General features: G+C 39.1%; 1 protein-coding gene across 1 annotated transcript in view; it reads right to left on the bottom strand.

Moving 5' to 3' along the window:
- LOC140152820 (ubiquitin-conjugating enzyme E2 Q2-like) overlaps positions 1 to 17,573 on the bottom strand; it is a 40,706-nt gene extending 23,133 nt beyond the window's left edge. Inside the window, 1 exon segment of the mRNA XM_072175329.1 lies at positions 17,296 to 17,573. Within this exon segment, the coding sequence (XP_072031430.1) occupies positions 17,296 to 17,457 (162 nt within the window). The 5' untranslated portion in view covers positions 17,458 to 17,573.
- Between the last annotated feature and the right edge of the window lie 1,176 nt (positions 17,574 to 18,749).

Below are 18,749 nucleotides of genomic sequence, written 5' to 3'. Positions count from 1 at the left end.
GGCATCTTGAAACGGTGGAAGACCGTGGAAGAAACCACCCCGCGGCGGATGCCACGGGGCATACCCGGCGGGTAGCTGACCCTGAAAGGATCCGCCACCAGGAAACCCCATGGAGCAGCAGTACCAGTACCGCCTCCCCCTGTTGCCACAGAGACTGTGGTAACCAGGGCAGTACTGCGGTACCTGCGTGGTTGTAGCGTAGGTGCCCGGTAGGGCTCGGCTGCATACCACTGTACCCATGCCTCACAGCGTACCCCGCTCGAGGATCAAGCCGTGTGTATGGGTACCCCGCTATACTGGCTGTCCCTTGGCTAAAAGGAGCTTGCCTAGTATCACGGGTAGCTGGCGTGTATACCCTCGATCAGTCACCTCGCTACCTGAATAGGCAGTATCAATCAATGGAGCCATGCTCCGCTGAATAGATAGTGATCGATCATAAGAGGGTAATTGACCCATTGACTGTAATGGATCACCACGCTCTGCTGGCTCTCGAGGACATAAGTGGGTTGTTGATCAGCCAGGCTGTTCAAACTACCTACCCTAACCTCTTGAGCCTCGCCCAAGGTCGCTGTGTGTGGCGGACCACTCACGGCAGCTATGGGCGCGTGCATAGTGGCTACCACTGAAGTCAAGCCGTAGCTTCGTCTCGGTAGCTGCCACTGTTTGCACTTGGGTCGCTGTCCGTGAGAGACTGCGAGCCCAACCCGGTATAGCCGCTAGCCAGTCCCGGAGGACAGCCGGCAGCCATTCCAAGGCCCAGGGAATCACTCGGCGGTCCCACCATGGAACGCTGCCGTGTGACAACCCCAGTTGGTTCTGCTAAGACTACACCTGAAGCGTTAGCCCCGGTATCGTCTCTGCTAAACCCATGCACGTTTTCATTCGACCCTTGCGGGGAATGAAAGGCGTGCTGCGTGCCGTGGATCAACCCAGGCAAGCCCGGGTTCCACTGGCACGCTGCATGTGCTGAACAGACCGGCGAGGCAAGTCCGCTGCACGCTGTATGCTAGGATTCAACCCAGGCAAGCCCGGGGTACCCTTGGCATACTGTCCGTCGCCGGCTACTTCCGCGGGTGCTAGACCCGCTCGTTCGCCAGCAATAGACGGGTGTCCACCTGCAAGAAGCTCGCTAGAGATCTCACTGGTAGACTGGTACTCGCCTGTTAGGGCAAGTACCGCCCTGCTGCCTGCTACTAGCTTAGACGTAAAGTCAGTGCATTCGCTGGCTGCTAGGCCTTCGGGCTCGCTAGCAGTCCCGGAGGGTCCGCCTGCTTGCCGGGACCGAGCCCCAGAGGTTACCTTAGCGTGGCCCTTGCCTGCCTCGCTAGTACCTACCATATCAATCTTACCTGTAGGCTTCTGTTTCTTAGTCTTCGTCTTCTGTCTGTGTCGAAGACCTAACGAGCGCTACTTTCTAAATCCTCGAAGTGGATGTCCGATAAGCCTATGCAAAAGGAAGCACACTTATTTGATTTAGAGCAATCCCTGTGGGAGTAGCAGAGTGGATGCGGGTCCCACTCTGGTACAAGGGAAGGGCATGATTGACAAGGCCTAGACATTGTAGTAATCGGGGAGCGTACAGCACTACCCCCCCCGAACACAAGCTCAAGCCCAATAAACAGACCCACACGCACAGTGGCTGACGCTGATGTAGTGGTATGATATAAAAATATATATACAAAGGGATGAAAACTGAAAACCTTTGGGGAAGATTTGTCAGGCTGGTCCTTCGAAACCCACGAACTCTAAGCAGTAACTCAAGGCGTCATCAGACGCGTACTGAAAGATATAACGATAGAGCACACCATAAACATAGCGATAATCACTCACCATACATGTATACACAGTACTGTACAAACATCTATTGTAACTTACTAGTCTGTTATAGTTGTTTTACGTGAGAACAAAAATAAAATGGCGCCCTAAGGGCGGCCATTTTGAAAACGTGTGTCCCGACTATGAACGGAAACACACATACAAGCTAAGTCTTTGGATGGTTTTTGTCACTTTTCTTGCCGAAAAATGTCGTCAAAACTATCTCCCTAGCGACTATACTGGTTGGTTTTTACCTCAGTGTAACAAACAAACTGTATATCTAAATCCTTTGGTTCGTAATGATACTTAGCGTTGGTAAAGAAAAATCCAACGTCTATCTCATCTAGAAACCAAGGAGGATAAGGGTGATTATCGTGTGTGACGTCACCGAATGGGTGAGTCCACTCGGGGATCGGGGGTTTTGTTATTTATTCATTTATGTGGGACAAAATGACTATTGGTTTTTCCGCATCTCGGGATCGATGCAAGAAGAAGTATCTTAATCAACATCGGAAACGGTAAGATCGACCGGTGTACTGAGTCTGCTATTTATGGAATGTTAAAAAGAAAATTAGAATAATGTAGGTCAAAATGTAAATTGATTGAACAGAAATAATGTCAGGTAAGCAAAATATTAAGCTTATTTACCATGCTGGCCGGCACGTTGACTGGTGTGTGTTGACTTTTATTTGCGATTTTACCGTGATAGTGAAAATATTTATGAGGTATAGTAAAACAAATACAACATGTTTTATTTGGAAGTAGTCAAACTACTGGTCCCTCGGTGTTGGATGATCTTGACTACTTCCCTCCGCTGACGCGTCGGGAAGTAGTCAAATCATCCAACACCTCGGGACCAGTAGTTTTGACTACTTCCCTCAAAACATGTTGTATTTGTATATTAGGAAAGACCAGTTCATGAAGTGCTTATTAGGAATCGAAGGGATGCTAAATAACGAATATATTACAATGATTTGATTTGATTGATTTGTTCAGGTTTGACAAACCTGGATAACCCCAAGAAAGCCTCTTGTGAAACGTCTTTCTGCTGGGGTCCAGTTGAACAGTCAGGGGTTAACATCCTATTCAAAACTGACTGTGAATTATGCGGCTGTCAGTTGCAGTCCCTGCCCCCGGGACTAGTGGGGACTTAGACGGAGACGTAATTTTGGAAACTGTTACAAACATGTAACAGTCCCGCAACTGCCGGAAAGATCACAAAACGTGCTTGAATTCCGAGACTCAATCATAGTATCAAAGAACCTGCATTCCCCTGGTAAATGGAAAAAACAGAACAGTGTTTCCCCTGCTTACAACCCTGCACAGTTGAGAGTACTCTTTTATAATGTCCTGGGTAGATCCTTGGCCCTTACGTGATGCATTACATCCCCGTACTATCCCCGGCTATGTCCGTGGCAACAGAATGAGTTGTCACATCCCAGGCTAAGTCCAAGCTAAGTCCCCGCTATTGCCCGGGTCCTAGGTGAAGGGATTGCAATTGACAGGTGTATTACGTACAGGTATTATGTACACAGGGCCGATAGCTTAATGCCCCCTCCAAAGTACGAAATTCCCCCATGGTTCATATATATACCCAACTCTAAATTTATGCACCATGGGGAGAGCAGTATTCTAGTATTAAATAAATATAGGTCTAATCATGTGTGAGACATTGAGAACAGGGTCAGAAATTTGGCGAGAATCCGAGAATCCATTCTTGCAAAGATTCTCGTAAACATAATTGCAAGAATCTAAATGGATTCTCATAAATATTTCAGTTAATCATACAAAGTTATATGTGAGAATCCATGGATTCTTGTAAAATTCCACTGGGAGAATCCTAAAGGATCATCGCACTTGGTTGCGAATTTCTGACCCTGGAGAATCAACCCTGATTCACACAAATCTTTTTACAATGAATTGTGTGGATTCACATACAAATTCAAATCCTGTATAATGGCAGCTATAAGGATCACCATGTTGAAAGAATCTGGCTGTGCAACATGAGAAGTACCTGTTTAGCTGCAGCTTCAATCATTTGTTACTCATTGTGGGATAGGCTTTTAAGACGGGAGTTCATAACAATTGGAAAGTTTTTAGCGGGTTCTTCGTCATACAAGTTTAGAACTGTTTTTGACAATTCCATAAGTTACTGGTAACAAAATACTAAAGAGGTCAAGCAAATAATTTGAAGTAAGTTATCAATATGGAAGACTATTGTGATACATATTATACTAATTGAGATATGACAAGTGGATGGGCATGTCTCATCTATTTAGGAAATCAAGAAAATATTTTCATATTTAACTTGTTGATGTTGACATGTCCATAATTTTCATTCAGCCTATAATTTAATTAATAACATTCTTATTTTTCAAAGCAGTCTTCACATCTTTTGCGTAAACGTACATAAACAGGCTCTGCCATATATTGATCGGCCCTCACAAATGTGCGCTAATTCTTACAGCCGTCGAAGGACAGAGACTTTGCCTGTTGGCGAATGGTCTGTTGTTTAGTAGATAACAAAATAGACAACTGAACAAACAAACAAATAAAAACAAAAAACATCTGAGCACAGAGTTTTGTTGTTACAACAGAGCAGTCAAGTTTTGAAAGGTTCAAATAATTCTGTTATGTGACAGGGTTATTGCAGGTTTTTTCTGCAGGTGGAACAAAAACCATGGTTTTAACCAGGTTTTTTCTCCCACTTGGCAAACGCACCTTTTAACTGATAAATGTTTCATTTTTTTTTTCAGCTCAAAACAAATTGTTAAGTACCGGTAACAAAAAATGCTTTTGATGGATGATATTTTCTTAAAGCAGTAACAAATTTAATGGCATGCCATACATGTACATACAAGTATAGGTTTTCATAACTCACTCGTAGTAACTAAAATTTATATAATGCCAATTTAAAAGACTGGATGAGACAAAAATCAGTTTGATTGTTTCATTAAAAGTTTAATGTTTGACTGACAACATGAATTGCTAGTTTTGTCCAAAACAGGTTTTGCCACTAGTTTATGCCAGCAAAAACTGAACCCTGGTCAATTTTGAGTGGAATTGAATTTAAAAAAAAGAAATAAATAAACAAACCAAAGAAATTGACTCTCTGGTGAAAATACAATTTTCTTACACCTGTAAGTTCACCATATTTGTGTGAACATATATCACTAGATTTTAGACCATGATAATTTATTATTTTCTAATATTTATATCAATGAATCATTTACTTCCTGGTAACAGATAGCTAGACCGATCCATGCCCTACTTAACAAGCCATTAGGATAATTACAAGAACAAGTTCCTATTTAGAGGCTTGCAATGAAATAAACAAAAGGTTTACAGTGTGTGAAATATGTAAACACAAAGCTCATGGAGATGTGAATGAAAATGCACAGAGACTACATGATATGCTCTCTACAGTACCATAGTTAGATGACAAAAATACACTAACATCACTAGGCAACATTTCTCCCATGGTCAGGGCTCGAAATAAGGAGGGCCCAAGGGCCCTCGGCCCCCGAAAATCAGTGAGGGCCCACAAAAGACACATCTGGTGGGCCCAAATGGCCCACAAAATGTGTGGCAATTTTCTCACTTTTTGCGAGGTTCATAGGTTAAAACCAATGGCAATTATTTTGTGATTTAAAATCAAGGGCCCAAATGGCCCTCGGAAATTTTGGCTTATTTCGAGGCCTGCCCATGGTGATGGATTGAATAGATTATCTATCTTAATGACATCAGGTTGTGTTCTCCACATAATTTTTAATTCTAAATCAATGATCAGTCATAAAAGTGTTTTATCGATGAGTTGACCTCAATGTTATCAACAAAGGCAAGGGACTGGTATATCGATATGATATGCTTGAGCGAACTGCATACAACCACTTCACTGTTCAATAGCCTTCTGGTGATGTGGTGGGAGGTTTAAAAGCACAGGCCCTGAACAAAATATGATGCGCGCACATACTGCCAGGCAAAAAACTATAGAAATTGTGATGATGTATGCGCATACTGCCAGGCAATGACGTCAGAAGTCAACTCATCTATTGGATGTCACTGAACTTTTGGGTTGTTCCCAAATATACAAGGTGAGTGACTTACTATACAAACATGCTACTTTAAATTGTATTTGACTTCAGTTCATAAACTGTGTGTGAATCCCTCCTCAGAACCTTTTTACCTGAAGGCTCAAAACAAAAGGAAATGACTCTTGTCAATCATTTTTCATCACCTCAAAATGCTTCAGGTTAAACAACAAAATCTGTTACAACTTGAAATTAATGTAGGAAACAAGAACTTGTAATATAAATTCATTTGCAATTTTGAGGAGTGAGGTACTTAATATACTTAATATATATTTTTAACAGGGTGTGCCACTAGACCTTCAAAACACTTCACAAACCAATGACACTTAGATTCATAATGTTGATGGCTTCCACTAGTATATTGTTGTCACATTGAAAGTTAATCCTTGCACAGAATATGAAAGCTCAAGTATCCTTAATTTTTTTTATGAATGGTTCTGCAGATCAGGCCTCCAAAAACCGTGGGAACTTTTTTTTTCAAAGTTTTCGAGTCCAGTGGAGAACCACTGGACCTATTATGAAATTTCAGGATCATTCACAGTTAATTTGAAAAAAGAAAGAAAAAAAAAAAGAAAATTAGTTTGTTATCCTGTATATGCAAACCATTAACTAATGTTTACCTCTTCATCTATCACAAATTATTATAGACTAGGCGGTTACCCGTATTTGGCGGTTCTCGGCTGTCGCGGTTACCTGGCTGATGGTGACTGATGCCCATAGGACAGTTTTTACTAATTTGACCTCAGATGACCCCTTGTGACCTCGAAATGACCTTCCAAAATTTGGCTCTAAATGTTGACTGTACCCACCACGTTTCATGCCCATACGACAGTTTTTAGAAATTTGACCTTGGATGACCCCAAAATGACCGTCCAAAAATTTGACTCTAAAAGTTGACTGTACCCATCAAGTTTCATGCCCATACAACAGTTTTTACTAATTTGACCTCAGATGACCCCAACATGGCTGTCCAAAAATTTGACTCTAAAAGTTGACTGTACCCATCAAGTTTCATGCCCATACCAGTTTTTACTAATTTGACCTCAGATGACCCCTAAATGACCTCGGGTAATCTTGGCCCACTAACCGAAACAAACTTGTTCTGTCCGAGGTCCAGAGATGCACCCACCAACCACCAAGTTTGAGGAACGTGCGACCTTTAGTCTCCGAGAAAATAGGCGGAAAATAGTTTTTACTAATTTGACCTCAGATGACCCCTGGGTGACCTTGACCCACTAACCAATACAAACTTGTTCTGTCTTAGGTCAAGATGCACTCACCCACCAAGTTTGAGCTCCATAGAGGCAATTTGAAATTTCTACCTTTTTTGACCTATGACCTCTTAACCGTAGGTGTGACGAAAAGGTCACCGTGGAAACTTTTGTTTGTTAGTCCAAGATCCGCCAACCAACCACATTTGAGCTCCATAGAGGCAATTTGAAATTTCTACCTTTTTTGACCTATGACCTCTTAACCGTAGGTGTGACGAAAAAAGGTCACCGTGGAAACTTTTGTTTGTTAGTCCAAGGTCAACACACCCACCAAGTTTGAGCTCCATAGAGGCAATTTGATATTTCTACCTTTTTGACCTATGACCTCTTAACCGTAGGTCCGACAAAAAGGTCACCGTTGAAACTTTTGTTTGTTAGTCCAAGATCCACCCACCCACCAAGTTTGAGCTCCATAGGGGCAATTTGAAAATTTTACCTTTCTTGACCTATGACCTCTTAACCGTGGGTCTGACGAAAAGGTCACCGTGGAAACTTTTATTTGTTAGTCCAAGGTCAACACACCCACCAAGTTTTAGCTCCATAGGAGCAATTTGAAATTAGACTTCAATTAGACTTGACCCGGTCGTTGACCTTTGACCTTAAAAAATATAAACTCGTTCTTCCTCATACCAAGCTGCACCCACCCACCAAGTTTGAGGAGCGCGACCCCGGTCTCCGAGAAAGAGGCGGACAGACAAACAGATACACAAACACACAAACAGATTCTGGTGAATTATAGTAGGATATAGTAGGATACATTGGTTTTCCATGCATTTATAATGTGATAGATGAAGAGGTAAACACAAGTTAATGGTTTGCATATTAAGGATAACAAACTGTAATTTTTTCGTAATTTTGTTTCCAAATTAATTGTGAATAATCCTAGCCCTTCAGAATAGGTCAAGTGGTTCTTCAAAGTAGCAGAAAACTTCTAAAAAAATGTTTAAAAAAAAAAAATTTGTTTTTTTGAATTTTTTTTACCGACATCCGATCCAATACTGATATAGAAAATATTGGGCCGATACGATATCCGATCCAATAATCGGTTGAGCCCTAGATGTGATTATATCAATCATATACTATATGTACTATGACTTATGACAAAAAACTGACAACATTGTTGGAAATTTGTGAGTTTTGACAGAAATACTTTGAAATTTTAAGTTGTGTTTTTTGTGAAAAAGGGTGTAAATTTTTATAGAAACTGTTCCAAAATAAGGCTCAGATTGCACGAGAGAGCATCTAAACCCTGAGAGCTTCCAGGGTCCTTAAGCGGGCCCTGGACTCCGGACGTTAGGACTTCGCGCTCGTCATGTCCGCTACGTGCACATAGGCCTATTTCAGTTATTTCACAGAAAATTTCTAGCACTTGTCATCAAGTTCCCAGACAGCAGAAAATTTTCTGGAGGCCTGCTGCAGATCAACTTTTGCTTATTCATATCACATCATTTGCTCACCCCGATCCTCAATCCTTGTTTTCATATTACCATCATTTTAACCGGTGCAATTTCACTTGACCCCAAGTTGGTGGCCGTTCCCAACAAATTTCATGAACCTGCAGTAGTCTATGGCGATTTGACCCCAGATGACCCTGAATGACCCCAAAATGACCTTGACATTTTTGCCTTGTTTCAGTGGTCGTCCCCACAAAATTTCATGAACCTGCTACAATCTATGGCAATTTGACCCCGGATGATCCCAAAATGACCGTGACATTTTTTGTCTTGCTAGGGTGCCCGTTCCCACCAAATTTCATGAACCTGCAACAATGTATGGCGATTTGACCCAGGATGACCCCAAATGACCTCACAATGACCTTGCGATTACCCACATTTTGCGCTGAAAATCAGGTCAAGAACCTCTGGCTGCGCTACTCTCTGCCAAGTTTCATCATTGTATCTCCAGATAATCTGTGCACAAGGTTATTTTCCTTGATATGCATAAATTATGCAAATTAGGTACTTTAGCAGGTTTTCATCGCAAAATATGGTAATTAAAATTACCATATTTTGCGATGAATAACATACTGAAATTTTGAGACCGCCAATTGCCACCCCTCCACCAAATTGCATCACTATACGGACGGACAGATGGACAGCCCGACAGACGGACGGACGGACAACCAGGAAACATAATACCTCCGGTGGAGGCATAAAAAAGGTAGGATTGCCGAGACGGTCGGTCTGACGAGGACAATCAAAAACTTTTTTTTGCCCTCATCCCCAAAGCTCATAACCCAGGAAAATTTAACATCCAAGATACATGTTTCGTTCAGATGATGTGAACAAAAACATGGTGAACTGGCAAATGTGAATTGAGGTAACCACATGGTGAATTGAGGTAACCACATGGTGAATTGAGGTAACCACATGGTGAATTGAGGTAACCACATGGTGAATTGAGGTAACCACATGGTGAATTGAGGTAACCACACCGGAATTTTGTACTTCTATGGGGCATTGTTACACATTTTTGGCACTCATATCAAAACCACCAGAGCATTATGCAACTCTAAATTTGGAAACATATAAATTGTTTCTTAAGGTCGAGTAACTGCGTAGCACTGTGAGAGCATATGGTCGTAGAGATTAAAGTTAGAAACAGTGCAAAAATATATATATACCAGGAGGTATAGATAAACACGACGTTTCGGGTTGGACCCTTTGACAAGTGTGAGGCCAACCAGAGAAAAAACTTACACTACAATGCATCACAAACTAAAGTACAATTACACAACAATAAGAAAAATCTATACCAGAAAGCTGATGTAAACAAACCCCTTTAAGCAACTATGAAAAATAAACAAAATTGTTTCTTATTTGTAAATTGTTGTTATCATTATACATGGAAAATTGGAAATGTCATGTAAATAAGTTTTTAATTACTGTGCAGATTTGTATCTCACATTTTGCTATATTAGTTTCAATTATTGCTTGCTTTGTCATTGAAAGGGCTACCCTACCTAAAGAAAGTTTAAATAAATAAATTTAATGCTAGACCTTATGTAAGATAGAAATCATAACATAAACTAGAATTTCGTGGTTCTCGACCTGCGCGGTTCTCGACGAAAAGCGTCGGCCGCAATGCCTCCAACTTGACGCCCATCATTTTAACCGGTGCAATTTCACTTGACCCCAAAATGACCTTAACATTATTTGCTTCGCTAAGGTGGCCGTTCCCACCAAATTTCATGAACCTGCAGCAGTCTATGGCGATTTGACCTCGAATGACCCCAAAATGACCTTGACATTTTTGCCTTGTTTCAGTGGCCGTCCCCACAAAATTTCATGAACCTGCGACAATCTATGGCGATTTGACCTCAGATGACCTTGGATGACCCCAAAATGACCTTGACATTTTTTTCTTCCTACAGTTGTCGTTCCCACCAAATTTCATGAACCTGCAACAATATATGGCGATTTGACCCCAGATGACCCCATATGACCTCACAATGACCTTGCGATTAGCAAATTTTGCGCTGAAAAGCAAATCAGGTCAAGAACCTCTGGCTGTGCTACTCTCCGCTAAGTTTCATCACTGTAAAGGCTGGTTCAAAGTGTATATTCAAGGCGAATATTCGCTTCGAATACTTTTGGTAAATCAAAATATATGCGGCTTGAATATAAAACTATGAACCGGAGAAAGATATATTTCTACAATTCACAGCGTTGCCCGACTGTTAACAAGTATCGCCCGTTGACCTAGGTAAGCAAAATTTAGAGAATTTCTTTAACGTAGTCAATGCAATAATAAGTAAACTCAATATTGAACTACTGTCATGATTTAATGTCTGTAAAATAAAAATGAATAAATAAATTAATAAGTTAATAAAGAAATAAATAAGCAAATAAATTAATTAATAAGTTAATAAGAAATAAATAAGTAAATAAATGAGTCAATAAGTGGCCATGCGTTTTAAGTGGAGATGTAACATTTTGGGGTTCATAATATAGGCCTACCCCGGGGAGCCCTACAGCCTTTGTAGTTAAATTTGGTGTCAAACTAAAGCTTGTGATGAAACCAATACAGTTAGCATGATAAATGTTGTAAAAAAGTATTGACATTTGAATAATTGGTATATAATTAGCATAATTTGCGGGGTGGAGGATGATCAGGAGGAGCAAATTGAATATAAGTGACCCCCAGTGGTCATATAATGCAAGAGGTCCATTTCTTTTTTTCACATTTTGTTTACAATTCACTTTTAACTGCATACTTTAACACCATACAATCATATTCCAGGTAATTTAACTTGCTTTGAGAAGCAATTTTGCATATTTTATTTTCTGTAATTATCAAACACGTGGCTAATTGTTATCTAATCAAGTATAACATTATAATTATAATTATAGGCCTATTAATAGTAATGCGTTGAGTTTTAAAAAGTAATATCCGCTTTTTTTTTTTCTTTCTTTTTGAAATGACATACTCGTTACAGCATGGAAAACATTTTTTCGTCAGAGGCAGATATTTGGTCTATTCAGTGTGATAAAGCTACAAATAGGCGATCTTTTAAATTCATTTTTAAATGGCTTTTGTTTTTCAACCTTTGTATTTGTAATGTTCACACAATCTGACAATGTCCCAACTTATACCTAATGTGAAACGAGCCATTTAACAGGTGCTTGTAGGACAACGATTTTGAATTAAACATGTTAATTGTGATATTTTAATTCCCCTAGAACACCACAGTTAAGCGTCAAGTCCAAAATTGTTTTGTTAAAATTACTCGAAAACCCTCCTAAGAGTTGTTACTGATATACATTTCATAATTTTGGGCAAAGAATAGCCAAATAGTTGACCGAAGTCGTATAATTTTTATTTGCACCAATATTTGACTGAAATCGTATATTAGCATTACCGCCCCTTCGTGGCTTTATTGCAAACCAAAGTGCTGCTAACGAGATTACTTGAAATATATATTTCCAGAGTTGAGCGAGTTTCAACTCTACTGAATATATTTCTGAAATATGTCTATCTGATTGGTTGATGGTCAAGAGGATTACGGCATCCTCAAAGTCTCTTGCTGTAATTCTCTAATCGATATCTATTATAGGACCAATCTTTTGAAATCCATACAACCGTGTCAAATGAAATAGTCTCGGATCATAATTTGTGCACGATACAACGTTGATACTTCAGATTTGAATTTTATTTAAAATAGGCATAAATCACCTTGAACAGGTTGAATGCTGGCAAAAGTAGATAAAATAACTATCATGGGTCGAATTTACATTAATCAGTGTCCTGGGCCAGGATAACATGTAAGACTACTTAGCATTCTAAAACAATACTTCACCAAATGTCCTTGCCTTCATTTTCTCATTTAATTTATATTTATTTTATTAATTTCTTTATTCACTGCCTATGTGGTAAATCCGGTATTGCCAAATATTTCTCGTCCATTACCCGTGTTAATCTATTTATTTATTAAAATGCACCATCTATTAAATTCCTGTAATACAATGTATAGTCCTAGTGTATTTGATAACAAAGTTGTTTTTATTTTTGATTGGAATTTGGGGTTCAATAGATTTACAAGGGGTCAGTTTTATACGATTTCATATATAAAATATGTTTGGGCATGGCGGAATTAGTATATGATTAAAAATAGACATACTCTTAGGCGTCCCCCCTTTTTAATGTTTGTACATTATTAATATTAATATTAATGTACAAAATGCAAACGAATGTATATATATATTTGATTGTTTTGTAAACATTAATTTTGATGTTTACTCATAATTATGTCTGGAAAGTCAGGGAAAAAAACTAAGGAGTATCGATATTTCCTGGGAAAGTGGATCAGATGAGCAGTGAGTAAAAACATTCGCTCTAAATGTTTATTTTATTTTTTATGAATTTATGAATTTATTAGGCCTACTGGTAAAGTGCAGAAAAAAAAACTCGAAACGCACTCTAGGATTTTTCATCAGCAATTTTCGGGTGATCTCGCTTGGATTTAGCAAACAATGAACCGTTCACTTGTACATTTGTAGGTTATGTTTGTAAGCCTAAATATCATATTATTTGCATAAAACATAACTTACCATCACTACAGCATTGGAATGCTATTGCCTGCCAGGCATTTTCCTTTTTCTGGGCGTCTTTATATAGTCCCTTACTTTTATGTCATATAAAATGGATACGCTTGTACCGCACTATAACGTTTTCTTTCAGTTCGTCAGCCATTTTTGAACTATCCAGGCGTATTTTGCACAACTGTGCAGGTTAATTTTCATTGGGGATTTTTGAAATCATCGTTCGTCGAACGATATTCAGGTGACCTCGAGCCTTTCTTGAATATAAATCAATAGTATCTCGCTATCAGTTGCGCGATATTTAATCCGATTCAACTCGGCGTGTCATCATATTTTATTCGTTGCCGTATATATTTTGACGTCACAAAAAGTATTCGACAACGAATATTCGACTTCGAATATTCACTATGAACCGACCCTAACTCATACAGATCTCCAGATAATCTGTGCACAAGGTTATTTTGCTTGATATGTATAAATTATGCAAATTAGGTACTTAATTACCATATTTTGCGACGAAAACCTGCTAAATTTGGAGACCACCAATTGCCACCCCTCCACCAAATTGCATCACTGTCGCCTTACCAGTTCGAGAAATTGCACTGCATAGCTCGGACGGACAGATGGACAGACGGATGGTTGGACGGACGGACAACCAGGAAACATAATACCTCCGGTGGAGGCATAAAAATCCGACCATGCCCCAAATAATATCACATTATGCAAGTTGAATATTCTTGGGAACAAATCTGGAAAATTATTGAATTTCGTATTTTCAATTGTATTTTCTATTGTAATACCAACGATGTTGATTTTCCCAACAAGTTAAAATGAGACTTGCATGCAATATAGACTTTTGAATTACATGTAGCATTGTGGTGACTATAAATGACTAATGATCTTGCACGCACAATTACAATACATGTACACTGGACTCTACTTTTCTCCTGGAATCAAAGACCCCTACCAAGAATAAGAAGGCTGGCGAAATTTTGGGTTTTGACGTACGTGGCCCGCCACTATTAGTTACTTGCCACAACGTGTGGAAGCTACTCAGTGATGATCGGCAGCCAATTTGAGCCTGTGGGTTTTGCAAGATACTATGACCTGAGCGAGTGGATGCGTCTATGTCACTATCTCAGAAAACAATGGCCCACATTAGTTTACACACATGTCACACAGTACATACACTGCATGAACAGTAACTCAGAATCAAGCCTCGAAATAAGCAGGCACCCAGGAGCCATTTACCCAATGAACATGACATTTTGGCTCCTGGTCCACACCAAAATCATGTGAACCAGGCTCTACATTTAAAAAAAAAATAGAGCCTGGTACAAATGTAGTTAAATCGAGTTTTGTACTTAAGGGGGTACTACACCCCTCAATAAATTTGTGACTATTTTTGCATTTTTCTCAAAAACTAATAACACCCTGGTAACAAAAGTTATGTATATTATAGGGGCAAGGAATCCAATTACTACACTGGAATTTCAGTGACCCAAGACAAGCGGTTCGATACTTGTGATAGAAAATGAGGTACCGCTAGGATGTACCTCATTTCCTATCATATTTACTGAACCGCTTGTCTTGATTCACTGAAATTTCAGTGTAGTAATTGGATTTCTTGCCCCAATAATATACATAACTTTTGTTACCAGTGTGTTATTAATTTTGAGAAAAATGCAAAAATAGTGACAAATTTACCCCAGGGGTGTAGTACCCCCTTAATGTGCACAATTAACATTTAAATATGAATCTTAGCTCTTTAAAAATGGCTCTTGGTTCACTAGATAATCACAGGAGCAGGAACCGCTTTTTTCAAATGTGCGACTCCTGGTCCAGATCTGCTTATTTTGAGGCCTGCTCAGAATAACATGTCATATCTTGTCAGAAACCTCTGGTCTGATGCATGTTAATCTGTAGTACTTTCTACCAAGTACATGCATGTATCAGTGTTTGTACAAACCCCTAAAATGATGTATGGAAGGATACAGACCCCTAAAAATATGGCTCTAAAGTAAAATCCCAAAAAAGATGACGGAGCAGCAGAATAAATTGCAGATTGCAATTATTATGCAAAATCATGTTTTTCTCCAGTGCTGTTTATTGTCATGTATTGTTTACATTAAATATGGCTGTCTGGCTTTTACTTTGAATTTGATCATAACACTGTCATCTTGTGTCAAATTCCAGTATAATTTCTAGGCTTGCCCTGATAAGAGTTAGAAGTTCTGGGGAGACTGAGGACTGCAGGGAGCAGAATTCTGCACCCCTTGATACCAACAGTGACACTGAATATACCGACGGCAGTGAAAGCAACATTATTAAAGAGATCGTCCGTGATACTCTTTCAAACAAAGTATCAATATCGGCACCACTGGTCAACTCAACAACATTGTGGATGCTATCCTGAAGTCACCTGCAGTATTTTCGTTATTGGTTGCAGAGGTCACCAAAGCAGTTCATGAAACTCTAACCATCAAGGTGAAGCAAGAGATCTACGATGATCTATGAGATGGTGTCTCACATGCTGGTATGTCCTTTGAGGTAAATGCCGTCATCACAGAATTATCAAAATATCAATCAATGATCAATCAATCAATAATTTAAAGCAATCGATCAGCAATTATAGATCAACTAAAGATAAAGTTATGTATATTATAGGGGCAAGGAATCCAATTACTACACTGAAATTTCAGTGACTCACGACAAGCGGTTCAGTATATATCATGATCGGAAATGAGGTACATCTTAGCGGTACCTTATTTCTTATCATAAATAACGAACCGCTTGCCTTGGGTCACTGAAATTCCAGTGTAGTAACTGGATTCCTTGCCCTATAATATACATAACTTTGTTACCACTGTGTTATTAGTTTTGAGAAAATGTAAAATAGACACAAATTTATCGAGGGGTGTAGTACCCCCTTAATTAATATATTTTCATGACTAAAGGGTTCCGGGCATAAACAACCGTTTAGTCATAAAAATAATATGAATGAACCCTGTTCATACATACCAGAACATTTTGTGATTCTTATTTCATCAAAATAGTAACAACAAATTACATTGTAACATTATTAAAAAACATGATTTTCCTTGCATTTCCCCTACCCGGCCATCTCACATAAACGCTGTTCATACATACATGCTATGTAACGGCGTGCGTGATTGGTCGAGAGCCGGGCATAAACAGCGTTTATGCCCGGTGTCCCGGATGTGCGATCGCCGGGTAGGAAAAATGAAGGAAAATCATGACTTTAATAATGTTACTTGTAATTTTTTGTTATTATTTTGATGAATTAAGAATCACAAAATGTTCTGGAATGTATGAACGGGTTTCATTCATATATTTTCATGACTAAATGGTTGTGCGGCCCTCGGGCATAAACAACCGTTTAGTCATGAAAATATATGAATGAACCCCTAATTTATGCCCGGCTCTCGGCCAATCACGCACTGTTATTATAATAGTGTGTATCATGTATGAACGGTCGTAAACAAGCCAACGAACGCTCGCGAGTAGGATGTATACATGCGAGTATGCTCACGAGCTATTCACGCTAAGCGTGAGCGATGTATGCAATGTTTCACGGTAGAGGTATAAAAATACCTTGACTTGCGAAGTTGCGCTGCATTTCCATCATGTCCATACCATGTCCATGATTTCATGATGATGATTGCAAATATGCAATCAAATGGGATTCAACTATTAAGTTCCTACTTTCAGATCTCCCCGAAACTTTTGACATAAACCTTAATGGAAATTGCCACTCTGAATCAATTCTAAAGATTTGGCCATCACGTTTCAACATGTGATTTAATTTATTAGTACGTCATTGACTGCATGCACTGCCGGCTGCCACTGTGTACGGCGTGACAATACCAATGACTCATTTGGGGATCATTTATTTACATTTTTTATTCGCAAATAACTACGTTCTTATCACATTAAACGCCCTGATTTCAGGCACAAAACATTTCCATACTACAATTTTCAACATGCAATCATTAGTATGGTTATCCATAGAATATAATATCAAAAACTGCGATGTCTTTTGTCTTGAACACTCACTGTGAAATTGCAATGAATGACGAATTCTTCGTCGCCGGAACCTATGAACGTGCACATCAACTCGTCCATGTTGGCTTTGTGAATCTGGAATCTTTCGTTGTCCTTCCCGAACAAGGATTCGGCTAACTTGAGCTCCTGTTTGAGTGATGCTATACACGCCATTTTTACATATTTTGACACAAATTAACCGAACTTTAAAGCTATTTTGGGGCCTTCTTCAGACCCAAACAAAAGTTCATCAGCAAAATGGCGTTGAATTGAAGAAGTACGCAAACTCGGACTGTATGCGCCCTCTCTTGGTTCTTTTGTTCAGCTGACCGCAAATAACCTGTCAATTTTAGAATACAGGGTGTATGTAGGGTGCATAAAACAACAGCAAATTTCAATATTCTTTTTTCAGGTGCCGTATTTTATTACTTGTTCGACTGTGAACATGCATCAATCAATCAATCAATCAATCGATCGATCGATCAATCAATCAATCAATCAATCAATCAATCAATCAATCAATCAATCAATCAATCAATCAATCAATCAATCAATCGATCAATCAATCAATCAATCAATCAATCCGTCAGTCAGTCAGTCAGTCAGTCAGTCAGTCGATCGATCGATCAATCAATCAATTAATTAATCAATCAATTAATCAATCAATTAATTAATCGATCAATTAATTAATCAATCAATCAATCAATCAACCTACCTACGTAGGCCTACCCGTCGTTTCGTGTCAAATAAACACAATTTTGCCCATTCGCAATTCCAGAATTGCGACAATTCCTACTTTTTGCAGCTTGTCAAAAAGAAGGAACTGTCAAAATTCTTGGATTTATGTCAGTGTTTGAACTTATTCAAAGATTCGCTTTATTAATAAGGCCAGAGTAGGCCTAATGGAAGACACCCGAATTTGAGATTTCTCGATATTTATCTGAGATGTATTCTTTAACTTGAAACTGATAAAATACAACTTGCTAATATTTATTCGGATATTTGCTTGAGTTTAGTTCACTCTTTTCAACTCTAAAAAGTCACATGGCTCAAGACAGCTTAGTAAATTGGCGGGAAATAATGAGTCAGAAATGCGAGAATGCGAAATATTGTGATTACGCGCGCGAATCGCGTTGCGTGACGCGGCGCAACCAACGCAGACAAGGCGCATTCGGTATGTTATCAATGCCAGCAAATAATGGTGTAAACAAAACAAAAATTTGCAGTCAAAATGCCACTTAGATTTTTTAATTATTTTGAATTTTGGCGCACTTAAAAGCAGACATTATAGATTAATTGGTGCAAAAAGATATATAGGCCTATTTAGACCATGCACCAGATATACAGCTTTTATAAGCGCGAAAGTCTTACCGTTTTGACATTTTTTTACTAAAACGTCGATTTCGCAGAATTCACTTTTGACAATATTGCACGATTTTTGTGACAAGATAACTCGAAAAATATGC

This window comes from Amphiura filiformis, chromosome 5, assembly GCF_039555335.1.
Source record: "Amphiura filiformis chromosome 5, Afil_fr2py, whole genome shotgun sequence".
Taxonomy (NCBI): Eukaryota; Metazoa; Echinodermata; class Ophiuroidea; order Amphilepidida; family Amphiuridae; genus Amphiura; species Amphiura filiformis.
This window is presented reverse-complemented; position numbering and strand designations above follow the sequence as displayed.